The sequence below is a fragment of the Hyaena hyaena genome, unplaced genomic scaffold (genome assembly GCF_003009895.1).
Source record: "Hyaena hyaena isolate Hyena2069 unplaced genomic scaffold, ASM300989v1 scaffold_147, whole genome shotgun sequence".
NCBI lineage: Eukaryota > Metazoa > Chordata > Mammalia > Carnivora > Hyaenidae > Hyaena > Hyaena hyaena.
This window is the reverse complement of record NW_024080779.1, coordinates 2,169,739-2,184,232: the sequence shown is the minus strand read 5'-3', so window position 1 is coordinate 2,184,232 and position 14,494 is coordinate 2,169,739. Positions and strand designations below refer to the sequence as shown.

Here is a 14,494-nt window from a genome sequence, read left to right as displayed (position 1 = left end):
GTAGAACCAGGAAAGAGTGATGCCCAGCTGACCTCTGGACATCTCCACCTAAAAATCTCAAAATCAGCTCAAATTCAGCATTTCTAAAAACCACTCTGACGGAATCCAGTCCTGCTCTTCCCCCCACCCCCAAGTTGGTTCATAGTTCCACAGTTCACAGAGTCGCCCAGTAATTTGAGTCGTTTTAAGCTCTTTGCTTTCCTTAATCCCTCTACATTTAATTAACCACCAGGTCTGATGAATTCAACCTTTTTAATATTGTCTAAAATCCACTGGTTCTGCCCTACTTTCTGCCCTTATTTCTCATCCAGATGCTTTAGTAGTCTCATAAATGGTCTTTTATCTACATTATAACCTCCCGACAGAATTTTTCTTTATCAAACAAATCTTAAGTTACTTTCCTACTTCTTTTGTTATTTACCATGTAATCGTTCTTATAATCAAATCCTTTTCCAGCTCCTCTTTTTAAAAAACATTTATTGAGGGGCGCCTGGGTGGCTCAGTTGGTTAAGCATCTGACTCTTGATTTCAGCTCAGGTCATGATCTCACAGTTCGTGGGTTCGAGCCCTGCCTCAGGCTCTGTGCTGTCACAGAGCCTGCTTGGGATTCTGTCTCCCTCTCTCTCTGCCCTTCCCCCTGCTCACTTGCACATGTACTTGCTCTCAATACAGATAAATTTTTTAAAAATTTAAAAATTAAAAACATTTGTTGAAGTATAATATACATACAATAAAATGCTTAAAATAGACCAATCTTAAGTATTCAACTCAGTGAATTTTATTTTTTATTTTATTTTTTATTATTTTTTTTAATGTTTTATTTCTAGGAGAGAGAGAGAGACAGCGTCAGCAGGGGAGGGTTAAAGAGAGAGGGAGTCACAGATTGAAACAGGCTCCAGGCTCTGAGCCGGCAGTCAGCACAGAGCCCGACGCGGGGCTCGAACCCACGAACCGCGAGATCATGACCTAAGTGAAAGTCGGACGCTTAACCGACTAAGCCACCCAGGCGCCCCCAACTCAGTGAATTTTAATATGCATATATCTGTGTCGTCGTCAGCCAAATCAAGATAATAGAACATTTCCACTGTGCCCAAACTCCTTCGAACCCCTTCCCAATCAATATCTACCCCCAAGTTATGTTCTGACCTCTATTACCATAGGTTAGATTTGAACATCTTGTAAATGTAATCATACAGTGTATTCCTTCTTACTAGTTCATCGTTCTGATGACGTTTAATTCATCTTATCTGTGAGATTTGTCCATATTGTCTGTGACAGTAGTTCGCTTTTCCTTCTTGCTGTGTAGTGTTTGAATATACCACAAGTTACTTAATCCATTCACCTGGTGATAGACATTTAGTTGTTTCCAGTTTGAGGCTGTTATAAATGACACTGCTAAGAATATTTTTATGCATGTCTTTGGTGGACTTTGTAGTTATTTTTACTACTCGAGTGGAATTGATGAATCAGAGGGTGTAAGCCTTTTTTAGCAGGTCCCTACATAACCTGTATTTCTACTTTGAGTACCATTCAAGTGAATTTCTGTTCACTTTGTTGCCTTATCTAGTTCACCCCCTTCGGCTACAGAAACTAAGTCTCAGAGATAGGAAACTCACACATTCAAGGTCACAGACTGGGACTTCCCTGTATTTCCCATGATTTTCCAAAATAATTGCTAGTGACAAGGGAAAGACCTCCACTCTTTAAGTACTTAGGTTAGTTGTTACTGAGTACAGCTGGTTTGAAAAAAGTTCTGATTTTTGAAGCACTTAACTTTTTCTTCTTTTACCTAATCGTGCACTGTTTCTTTGGTCTTTAAAGCACCCACTCTCGGGGTGCCTGGGTGACTAAGTCGGTTAAGCGTCCAACTTCGGCTCAGGTCATGATCTCATGGTTCGTGGGCTCGAGCCCCGCATTGGGCTCGGTGCTGACTGCTCAGAGCCTGGAGCCTGTTTCAGATTCTGTGTCTCCTTCTCTCTCTAACCCTCCCCTGCTCACTCTGTCTCTCTCAGAAATAAATAAAAAACATTAAAAAAATTTAAAGCACCTACGCTCAATTCATAGTGCTACAAAATACATACTGTATTTTCAATTATTACAACATTCTGAAAGATTCTTCAGTGCTTAAATATTTCCTTCTTCTTCCCAAAGTTGCTTTGATTTGCTAGTTTGTATTTTGGGGTTTTTGTTTTTGTTTTTGTTTTGCTTGCTGCTTAAATGTTTCTTTATAACTACTTTGCTGTCGGGTTGCATTAATGAAAATAATTATTTAAACTCCACATTCCTTTTTCTCACCAATTTTTATTTCAGATGATTCCATCTTCCAAGATCCTATGGTACAGCAAGCTATACGAATGGGATTCAATTTCAGAGACATTAAGAAAGTAATGGAGGAAAAAATTCAGACATCTGGGAGCAACTATAAATCACTCGAGATTCTGGTTACAGATCTAGTGAGTGCTCAAAAAGACAATACACAAGATGAATCAAGCCAGACTTCATTGGAGAAAGGTATGCATGGCTGTTTTAAAAAGCAAGAAACCCCTAACAGCACTGCCTTATGGCTAGCATCTTAGATGACTTTGTGGCCCATTCATTTTTCTCCTCCTCACATCCCCCTCAAAATAAACATTTTTAAAAACCTTTTGTTAATAAAAAACTTAAAAATACCCAAAAGTGGAGAAAACCATATAATAAACCCTGATGTACCCATCAACCAGATTCAATAATTATCAGCAGTTTTCCAGTCTTGTTTCATTTCTTCCTCAACTTTTTTTGCTGTGGTATTCAAAGAAAATTCCAGGCATCTCATACATCATTTTAATATATATCTAACAGATAAGGACATTTTTTTAAACTTTTTTTAATGTTTTATTTATTTCTAGGAGAGAGAGAGAGACAGTGTGAGCAGGGGAGGGTCAGAGAGAGAGGGAGTCACAGACTCTGAAACAGGCTCCAGGCTCTGAGCTGGAAGTCAGCACAGAGCCTGACGCGGGGCTCGAACCCACGAATCGCGAGATCATGACCTAAGCGAAAGTCGGACGCTTAACCGACTAAGCCACCCAGGCGCCCCATGGACATTTTTAATATAATCTTAATACTGTGTGTTAAGCAGTAACTTAAACTGTGCTCAGGTAAGCCTTGTAGATGGCTGCCTTCTCTCTGTGTCCTCACATGGCCAGGAAAGAGAGCACTCTGGTCTCTGACACTCTCATAAATACACTGAGTCCATGGGATGCCTGGTTGGCTCAGTCAATAGAGCATGTGACTCTTCATCTCTGAGTCCTGAGTTTGAGCCCCACATTGGGCATAGAGTTTACTTTTAAGAATAAATACGTACAGGGGTGCCTGAGTGGCTCAGTAGGTTAAGCATCAAACTCTTAATTTTTTTTAACCTTTATTTGTTTTTGAGAGAGAGAGAGAAACAGAGTATGAGTGGGGGAGGGCCAGAGAGGGAAGGAGATATAGATTTCAAAGCAGGCTCCAGTCTCTGAGCTATCAGCACAGACTCAACACAGGGCTTGAACTCATGAATTGTGAGATCATGACCTGAGCCGAAGTCGGACACTTAACCAACCGAGCCACCCAGGCGCCCCAAGCATCCGACTCTTGATTTCGGCTCAGGTCATGATCTCTTGGTTCATGAGATCAAGCCCTGTGTCAGGCTCTGCACTGACAGCGTGGAGCCTGCTTGGAATTCTCTCCCCCCACCCCTTTTCTGCCCCTACCCTGTTCATGCTCTCTCTCAAAATAAATGAATAAAACTTAATAAATACATACAAAGAAAGGGAGGGAGGGAGGGAAAGATGAAGGAAGGAAGGAAAAGAAGGAAAAAGAAAACTGATTCCATAATGAGGGGGTCCCACCCTCATGGCCTCATCTCAATTTAATTACCTCCCAAAGGGCAAGTCTGTGAGTACCATCACATTGGGAGTTTGGGGCTTCAAAATAAGAATTTTGGGGATATACATTATTCTATAACATACTGTTACCTCTTTTAACAAAATTACCAGTAATTCTATAATATCATCTAAAAATCAGTTGGTTTTAATTTTCCCCCTTAAAACATTTAAACAGTTGATTTCTCGTAGTTGGGATCCAAGTAAGAGCCACTGATTTATTAATTTTAAGTGTGTGGGCACCTGATTTTGGCTCAGGTCATAATCTCACGGTTCATGAGGTCGAGCCCTGCTGACAGAGTGGAGCTTGGGGTTCCCTCTCTCTGCCCCTCTGCTGCTCGTACTCACCGCATAGTATGTGTGCGCTCCCTCCCCGCCCCCCACAGTAAATACTTTAAAAAATTTTTAGAGTGTGGGTTTGTGTTTTGGCTTAGATAAAGAACAAGAAAGGCTTTTATCATTGTGTGTAGAATCTTTAAGTTTCGTAGTTGAAATAGATTTTGAGTGTTCTGCAACTTTTCTTGTGGTGTGAACATATCAAAGTGCTATATTACTAAATAGAGCTTGAATGAGTGGCACCCAGTACTGTAAATCATATGTATTGGGGCGCATGGGTGACTCAATCAGTTAAGCATCTGACTTTGGCTCAGGGCATGATCTCACTGTTCATGGGTTCAACCCTGTGCTGTCAGCAGCACAAAGCCTGGAGCCTGCTTCAGAGTCTGTGTCTCCCTCTCTCTCTGCCCTCCCCCACTAGCATTCTGTCTCTCTCAATAAATAAAAACATTAAAAATTTTTTAAAATCATATATAGAAAATATATTAAAGTTTTTTAAAAGTAGGCTCCACTCCCAACATGGGGCTTGGACTCAACAACCCTGACATCAAGAGTTACACTGTCTAGGGGCGCCTGGGTGGCTCAGTCGGTTAAGCATCTGACTTTGGCTCTGGTCATGATCTCGTGGTTTGTGGGTTCGAGCCCCACATTGGGCTCTGTGCTGACAGCCAGCTCAGAGCCTGGAGTCTGCGTCAGATTCTGTGTCTCCCTCTCTCTCTGACCCTCCCCTGCTCACGCTGTCTCTCTCCCTGTCTCTCAGAAATAAATAAAACATTAAAAAAAATTTTTAAAGAGTCACACTCTCTACCACCTGAGCCAGCCAGGCACCCCTAGAAAGTGTATTAAATAATACACTCATTGAATTAAAATAAAAAATACAGGTTCCTTCTTTAAAGATGATAGCTACTCTGGTGTTTGACAGCAACATTGAAGGTTAAAGAAAAGCTTTGAGGTGTGAATACATTTTGGGTATTGAGTTACATTGTTAATCTCTGAGGGGTGCCTGGGTGGCTTAGTTGGTTGAGCGTCCAACTCTTGATTTCCGCTCGGGTCATGATCCCAGGGTCATGGGATTGAGCCATGCATTGGGCTCCACGCTGATCGTGGGGCCTGCTTGGGACTGTCTCTCTCCCTCCACCCCTGTCCCCCGCTTGTGCTCTGTCTCTAAAAAATAAAAAAAAATAAGAGTTCCTGGGTGGCTCAGTCGGTTAAGCATCTAACTTCAGCTCAAGTCATGATCTCACAGTTCATGGGTTTGAGCCCCACATCAGGGTCTGGTGACAGCTCAGCGCCTGGAGCCTGCTTCAGATTTGGTGTTTCTCTCGCTCTTTGCCCCTCCCCCGCTCACTCTCTGTCTCCCTCTCTCTTGAAAATAAATAAAAAAACACTTTTAAATAAATAAAAATAATAATAATCATTCTTCTCTGAGCTCTTAACCACCTCTCCCAAAGGTTGAAAATTCTCCCAGTGCTAATAAACCTTAAAGTTTACTTACTAATTTTTTTTTCATTAACAACCCTTTCAGGGCGCCTGCCTGGCTCAGTTGGAAGCACATGTGACTCTTGATCTCAGGGTTCTGAGTTCAAGCCCCACATTGGATGTAGAGCTTACTTAAAAAAAAAAAAAAAAAAGATCCTTTTGCTCTATAAGTTATTTCTTCTTCTAAAGCATTATTAAGATAATTACATCAGTCAAAAAACAGTATAACTTTAATGGCTTTTAAAATTAGATCAGCTGATATAAAACACTCAGCAGAAAGCTTACCACTCTTTTCCTAAGGATGCATTTACCTGTAATAGCTCCACTTGTCTTGAGGATGGTTACACGGACCGCTGACTCGGTCATCTTTCTACTGCAATAGAAATACGAGTGGTTGTATCATTTTTCCTTGCATCTTAACCATAGCTCAAGTTTGACAGTGAAGTGTTAGCTTTTATACGTGAAGGTGTTGATTGCTGCAGAATGAGTGAGTGGGGTGCGGTAGGAAGAGAACAGGGACAGAGTCTGTCTGTCGTCTAGCCAGCGGGAGGCCCGGGTGCCTCTTACCACCACTGACACTGTGAGCTAGGATGGTGTGGGAAGGAGCGCTGCGCAGAGGGCAGCTCTCGGAGGCACGAGTTGGAATTCGTCGGTCTGCCTCTCCTTAGGCTCACTGAATTGCCAGGCGGGTCACCGACACAGGCTGTCTTCTCACCCTGGGGCTGCTGCCCATTCCTCTTCTCAGAGGCTGAGGAGGAAAGACTGGCACTAGGAATCTTTTAATTCTATACAAAATAGGAGGCCGGCCTAATTGAAGTAGAGCAGGTGGCAGTTATTAGAAAAACGACACTGTTACTGTTGCTTGCCGAGAAATCCTGCGTCCAGTGCTAGCTTTTATCCCAATGGCTGTGGGACAGAGAATGGCCTAGTCAATGGTCTTCTAAAATTAGTACCAAGTAGTATCTTTCATTCTTTTTCAGGATTTACTTAGTGTGCTATAAAGCCCTTTACTTCTAAAGTGCTTATTTTAATCTATGTACATACTACAGTATATAAAAACCAAATACCTTACATATTTCTTATCAGTCTGTCTTTCCACATGGATCTGCTCTGATAGTTACATGAAGAACGTAGGTTTATTCTAGAAATGTTTTTTTTAAGTTTTTATTTTATTTTTGTAAGTAGTTTCTACATCCAGCGTGGGACTCAAACTCAACCCCGAGATCAAGAGTTGCTCCACCGACTTAGCCAGGTGTCCCGTATTCTAGAAAGCTTTAAATGTAGTAAAAATATTAGCAAATACTGTCCAAAGTTACCTAGGTATTGTCTACATAGTTCACGTGCCAGGAACCTCTTGACCTAGAAGAGGTCCTGGTAGAAAGTAGGAGGGGAAGGGCACCAGACTGAAGGATGTAGAATCCAGTAGTTGCCTTCAGGCTTGAGTGAAATAATTGTCAGAGGTAAACTGTTAGTCTGAGGGGGTAAAACCATCTCAATTAAGTGGCTGTACATAAATACATAAGGCCAAAAACAAGGTAGAGAAAGTTGATGATAACAGTGTTTGGTAGGCCTCACATTTCATTCTCCTGTGGTCTGTAAAATGGAATCACAAACCATCAGAACCAAAATGAACCTGAAAGCTCATGTATAACTTTCATTGCTTCAGTGAGAAAACTAAAGCGTCGCTGTGCTGTTGCCCAACGTCACTCAAATAGTTGGGAATAAAAATCAAGTTTCCTTATTTTTTGAGCAAGAGCGAGTGAGCGAGGGGGACAGGATCTGAAGCGGGTTCTGTGCTGACAGCAGAGAGCCCTGTGCGGGCTCGGACTCGAACCGAGAGGTCAGGTCATGGCCTGAGCCAGAGTCTGACGCTTAGCTGACTGAGCCACCCAGGTGCCCCCAGTGTTCCTTTAAAATTTTTTTATGGAGTGCTTGGGTGGCTTAGTCAGTTAAGCCTCCAACTCTTGCTTTCGGCTCAAGTCATGATCTCACGGTCAGTAGATTGAGCCCACATCACACTTGTGAGGAGTACAGAACCTGCCCTTCTCTCTCTCTGCCTGTCCCGCACTCATGCTCACGTACTCCCTCTAAATAAATAGACTCAAAAATTTTTTTAAATGTTTAAGTATACAGTTCAATAGTGTTAAGTACACTGACGTTGTGCAACCACTCTCCATAACTCTGTCTACACAACTGAAAGTCTGTCCCCGTCAAACAACATGTCCCCATCCGTCCTCACCCCTAAATCCATCTTGTGAACTCCTTCCTGGCTCCACATAGAGGCATTAAGCTTCCCCACATACCCAAAGCAGAGTTCGGGGACTCCCTCCTCCTGACTTTCCCTGCTGTGAGAGCATTTGTAACATTGTTTTCTTTTCTGTCCTGCCCATTAGACTAAGCTTCTTGAGGACAGATGCTTGATCTGATCTCCAATGCATTCCATGTTTGAGCTTAGAGGTTTGATTATGCCTTCAAGGTTGCATTTTAAGAAGAAAGATTTAAAAAAAACAAGAGATTAATACTTTCTCTCCACCCCTAGTCAGGCATACCTCTCTCCAAAGTGCACATCTCCTCCTGTCTCTCTCCAGGTTAAGACTCTTCACTGGCTCCCAGGGTCCTCAGGAACAAGTCCAAACTCGTTTACATGGGTTGCCAAATCTTTCTTTTTTTTAATGTTTGTTTATTTTGAGAGAGACAGCATGAGCAGGGGAGGGGCAGAGAGAAAGAGAGAATCCCAGGCGCTCTGATGCGGCGCTCGAACTCACGAACTGTGAGATTATGCCCTGAGCCGAGATCAAGAGTTGGACACTTAACCGACCAAGCCATGCAGGCGCCCCATGGGTTGCCAGATCTCCATGATGGAGTCCCTTAACCTGTAGCTTCCTGTCATGCTGTTTCCCTATGAGGCTCTTCCCAAGCCTTAGGCAGGCACTTGCGCGTCTGGTTCTGTCCCTCCCCCTGGAGCCGGCTTCCGCCATGCCCCCTGCCCAGAATGCTCTCCTTCCACCACCTCCTTCCCCCAGGGCCCTCTCCCTCTCTTCCCTAGTTAACTCCTCATTCCTCAGGACCCAGTTTAAGTATCATTTCCTCCAGGAGACCTTCCATCTATGTGTGCGCACACACACACTGGAGCACACACTCCCCCCTTCCCTGTGTTCTTGATAACACATTGTAATGGTCTTTATCGTTACACTCTCTTAGAATTTCCTGTCTACTTGGGTTTCTTGTCTCTGAACGATTAGGGACCTGGGGTCTTTATATTTGTTAATTGTTGTATCATATCCCTAGTCCCTAGAACCTAGTTAAGTGTTTAGTAAATATTTGTTGACCAAAACTGAACCACTGTTTCCCAGACTTGTTTTCAAAATAGTGTTCCCCAGGATGTTAAAAGGAACATGGTGGAAAGGGAGCTCTGTAGTTAAATAGGGACATGCATTGTGACTTTCTAAGAGGAGACATACACTATACTGTGGTGTCCTATACTTCATAGCAGCGGTTCCCAGTTGCCAGTGTGTGCAAGCCCAGAAATTGCTGTTGTAGAAAACCGTATCTGCTGCTTTTTGCATACTGTAATTTCAGAACAAAATAAAAAATAAAACCAACCCCAGAAATTTTAGATGCAGTGAACGGAGCCTAGCAATCTGTTGTTCAGAACAGCCGTGGGTGCCTGGGTGGCACAGTCAGTTAAGGGTCAGACTCTTGATTTCGGCTCAGGTCATCATCTCACAGTTCTGTGGGATCGAGCCACACGTCGGGCTCTGTGCTGGTGGCACGGGCCCTGCTTGGGATTCTCTCTCCCTCCCCTTCTCTCTGCTCTTCCCCTGCTCAAGCACTCTCTCTCTGTTTCAAAATGAACATTTTTTTTTTTAAATGTCGCAAGTGATTCTCATGTGAGGCCATATTTGGAAACCACTGGTATCCAAAGATTACAAAGATTGACAAAATACGTTCTGCCTTTGGAGTAGTGTCCAGCACACAGCAGTACCTGTTGCTTTACTGGTAACAGCTGTCATCACCGAGGTTGGTGTCGTTATAGTAACTATGACCACGAAACACATTTTTGTGACGTATTTGTTAACGTTTCACAAAACCTAGTTTACTGTGAAAAGCTGAACTAAGCAAGTACCTTAGAGCCACCTGTATGCTGATGTCACCCAGATCTCTGCCTTTAGCCCTAACTTCTCCCGACCTCAAAACATGGCTGTCCAGTGACATTTTTATGTACGGATCTCGTGCAGACATCTTAGAAATAACTTGAAAAATGCCAAACCAGCACCTCCTTCTGGGTTTCTTCTTGGCGTCCCCGTCCCCTTGCCAGCCACACTAGAAGTCTTAAAATCAACCCCGTTTCCTCTTTTTTCCTCACCCCACTCATCTAGTCTCACCTCAGAAGTGTCCTTCAGACCCATGTGCATCTGTCCGTTTCCGGGGTGAGCCATGCCCTTTCCGTGCGTCACTCTCGCCTCACCCGCCTTCTCTGCTGCGGGAGTTGCCGGCCGTGTGTAAATGCCACTTGTCTGCTTCACCCATCCCCCCAGCGTGCAGCCGCCAGCCCGGGAAGCCCTCCCGGGTGCATCTGAACAGAAGAACTTGGCCTCTCCTCCTGTCCCAGAGCCCTTTGCACATAACTTTATTATAGCACTTATCACTCCGTACTTCGTGCTTCCCTCCACAGCCTCAGCGCCCGTCCTTCCCCCCCTGGCATGCCAGCTGCTCTGCTCGGGAGCTGGTGTCCGTATGAGTCCTCCTGTGTCCCGGCACCCGATTGGTGCCTGGCACGCAGTAGGGCTTCATGTTGTTTCAGTCAACCTCGGCAACTAAGGAAGTCTAAAATTAACCCATTTGTTTTCTCTTTTTGCAGAGATCAGTGCCGAAGAGCAGCTAAGGCTCCTGCAGGAAGAGAAGCTTTGCAAAATCTGTATGGACAGAAATATTGCTATGGTTTTTATTCCTTGCGGACATCTGGTCACTTGTAAACAATGTGCTGAAGCAGTTGACAAATGTCCCATGTGCTACACAATCATTAAATTCAAGCAAAAAATTTTTATGTCTTAATCTAACTCTACAGTTAGGCACATTATGTTCTTCTCATTACCCTGATTGAGTGTGTGATGTGAACTGACTTTAAGTAATCAGCATTGAATGCCATTAGCATTTGCTACCAAGTAGACAGAATGTAAACTGCACTGCTCTAGTTTGTAATCTCAAATTTGCATTTCTGGATTTGGGGGTATATTAACTATGTTACATATCTTACATATCTTTTTTTTTTTTTTACTGCTATTTAATTGAAATTGAGTCTAAGCATCATATCATAACTGACCGCAGCGTGTATTTGTAGTACACCAACTTGGTTTCTAAGTGTAAGTGAATTAATCAACTGAATTTCTCATTCTTTTCATATAGGCTTAACAAATGGAGCATTCTGTGTAAACGTGGAGATTAGAGTTAATCTCCCCAATCACATAATTTGTTTTGTGTGAAAAAGGAATGAACTGTTCCCCACTGGTGGAAAGATAGAGATTATTTTTAGACGTTTGTCTTTGTGTTTTAGGATTCTGTCCATTCTCTTTTAAAATTACACACACGTGCTTGGGTGGGTGTTTCTAAAGAACGATTTTGCTGTTGTCCAAAGGGTATTTAAGGATAGAATTCCATTTAGCCAACACATACTGACGTGGAAAGATATCAGATACATTAAGTGTAAAATGAAGTGGCAAAACGCTGTGTATAGAATGAGCCAGATGAAAGTGTGTGTGTGTGTGTGTGTGTGTGTGTGTGTGTGTGTGTGTGTGTTGTATTTGTACAGAACAAAAGATGTGGAAAGATGACGCACCAGACTGTTAAATGTGGTTTCTCTTGATGGGGGATGGGGGGGGTCCCGGGGGGGCGGGGTGCAGGGGCCTTTCACTTTCTATTTTTTTCATTTTGTTCTGTTTGAATTTTTTATAAGTGTATTACTTTTGTAATCAGAATTTGTAGAAAGTATTGTACTGATTTAAAGGCTTAGGCATGTTCAAACGCCTGCAAAACTACTTATTGCTCAGCTTTAGTTTTTCTAATCCAAGAAGGCAGAGCAGTTAACCTTTTTGGTGCCAATGTGAAACTTCAATGTTTTATGTGTTTTCCTGCTTTGTGGATGAAAAATATTTCTGAGTGGTAGTTTTCAGACAGGTAGACCATGTCTTCTTCTCTTGTTTCAAAATAAATATTCCTGATTTTGTAAAATGAAATATAAAATATGTCTCAGATCTTCCAATTAATTAGTAAGGATTCACCCTTAATCCTTGCTAGTTTAAGCCTGCCTAAGTCACTTTACTAAAAGATCTTTGTTAACCCAGTATTTTAAACATCTGTCAGCTTATGTAGGAAAAAGTAGACGCGTGTTTGTACACTGCTTGTAGTTAGAGTGGCAGCTTTCTGTGTTGACGTTCTCATATTGTCTTGTATCTTAACATTTTATGTGCGTTTTTACTGTTAGGATAATTAAGATGTATATAGGACAGAATGTCAAGTCTTTACCTAAATCGTTTTGTTTTCTTGACTAGTAATAGTAGTGGATACTTCTGAAATGTTCTCTCAAGATCCTTAAAATCTCTTGGAAGTTATAAAATTTTGAGAGGACTATGAGAATACTTGCTTAAATCTTAAAAAGAAAATAAAACTTGAACAGGAGTCAATATAGACCAAAAAGTGGAAGTTGAAAAGTGCTTCATAGAACCCTCAGGGTTTTCTTAATAAGATTTCTTAAACTGGCCTGTCACAGAGGTGAGTGAGGCATTTTACTGCGGAGAAACATTGGAAAGTGAAATTTAAAAATTCTATTTTCATTGTATTTTCTAAGAGAAAAAGTACTGTCCTGTTCTCCTAACCTCTGTTGACGACAGTTTTAAGTGATAATCATTTAAAGCATTGCAAATTTCAGTTGAGAGCTTTTGAAATTAAAAACTGACTGCCCTGCCCTTGTTTTATTGTGTACATTCTGTTTTTTTACCTTTTGCACATCCAGTTAGGTTTAGTTATATATTCTTTAAGTTAAATTTTACATATATAGTCTAAGGTTGGAATTTTAATTATAAGGGGAGAAAAGTGTTCACATTTTTTTAAATGCGTTTCCAGAACGTGTCAGTTCCGAGTCAGGTAGTTAGTTCAGTCCAGTTCTTGGCCAAGGACTGAATTGTTTTAACATAAGGCTTTTCCTGTTCTGGGAGCCTCAGTTCATTTAAAACTCTTCTTTTTAAAACTTGTATGTTTAGAGTGAAGAAAGACCTTTTTTCTCCCTGTGAGCTGTGAAATGTAATGCATGAAGCTGATGTGGCTAACAAGTTTATTTTAAGAATTGTTTAGACATGCTGTTGCTTCAGATTCTTAAATCACTCGGCACTCCAACTTCTAATCAAATTTTTTTAAGACTTACCAATGTTTGTCTGTGTTCTCACTATAAAAAGCACTGGATCCTTTCCATCCGGTTGTGCAAAAAAATGATTACTTGCAAGGTCACAAATATAACCAGATCCAAATCTGTGCCTCCCCTTTCCCAAAATAGTTCTCCGTATCTACGTGTAGACATTCCTTTTCGGTTCTAAAGTTCATGCTCAAGATTTCGAAGTCCCCACCTATTGTACTACATTTTAGTCATGTGAAGAGTCAAGTCGTTCTGTAATAAGTAGTTGTCTTTATTCATAATAATTTGGTGTGCTGATCAAAAGCCTTGTTTTAGTTTTTGAAAAATGGGTTTAATGTTTATAAAGTAAACCCCCAGTTTATTAATTAATGGCTTTGTATTGCCTTCCCTGATAGATTTGGGTTTTGGGGGTTCGTTTTCCCTTTTGGCTAGGGGCTGAGGTGGGCCAGGGCCAGGGTGGGTGTCATGGGTGTGTATAATAGGATTTGGCCCTGCGGATTATGATCTCTGGTTTTTGTTGTTACATTATTTAAATTTTGGTGGTTCTGTTCCTGTTTTCATTCTAGTGGGTACAACTGGAATTTTGAACTCTCTGAAAGGAGACTGCCACCACAGCATTAGTTGCATGTATTGTACTCCGTAGGCCCAGGTCGCCATGTTGTGTCCTAATTCCCCGGCTGCTAGGAGCGCAAGGGTGGAGGAATGGGAGGGCTCGGGCAGCTTTTCATTTCCCCTCGAGAAGTAAGAAAACAAGAGGGGATATTTGACAGAGGTAGTTATTTTTAGTCAAGTCTGCTTTAAAAAGGGGAGAGCTGGGGCGCCGGAAGCTAGGCTCACACAGTTCAATTTTGGCTCAGGGCGTGATCTTACGGTTTGTGGGTTCAAGCCTGGCATCAGGCTCTCCACTGACTGTGGAATCTACTTGGGATTCTGTCTCCCTCTCTCCCTGCCCCTTCCCTGCTTGCATTCTCTCTCCCTCCCTCTCTCTCTCTCTCTCAAAAGTAAACGTTTTTTAAAAAGATTTTAAAAAAAAAGAGCTGTTGCTTCACCTGGGAAACAATAATAACCTATCTTACAAAATTATGAGAGTTCAGGGAGACTGTGTAGGTACAAATGTTAATTTGCCTTGACTCTGGAAATCTGGGCTACAACTTAGATGATACTCTTTCAGTGACTCTTACTCCTCTTTTTTGGTGTTTCTCATAGTTAAGATGTAAATTATAATAAATAGGTCAAGTCCTTAAAAATATTTAAGTTCCTTTTTTAAAAAAATTTGAAAAAACTATTCTTATCAAGTTCAGGTGAGCTTTTCTAATAGAAGCAACTGGCTTGTTCCCACCTTCATAATCAGTTTCAATTTGACTCTTACACACTT

General features: G+C 41.9%; 1 protein-coding gene across 3 annotated transcripts in view; it reads left to right on the top strand.

Moving 5' to 3' along the window:
* Positions 1-14,035, top strand: part of LOC120236173 (X-linked inhibitor of apoptosis) — a 50,215-nt gene extending 36,180 nt beyond the window's left edge. For all 3 annotated transcript variants that reach the window (XM_039238813.1, XM_039238815.1, XM_039238814.1), the window contains exons 6-7: positions 2,311-2,511; positions 10,576-14,035. In XM_039238813.1, the coding sequence (XP_039094744.1) occupies positions 2,311-2,511; positions 10,576-10,769 (395 nt within the window). In that variant the 3' untranslated portion in view covers positions 10,770-14,035. The remainder of the gene's footprint in view (positions 1-2,310; positions 2,512-10,575) is intronic.
* The last annotated feature ends 459 nt before the right edge of the window (positions 14,036-14,494 follow it).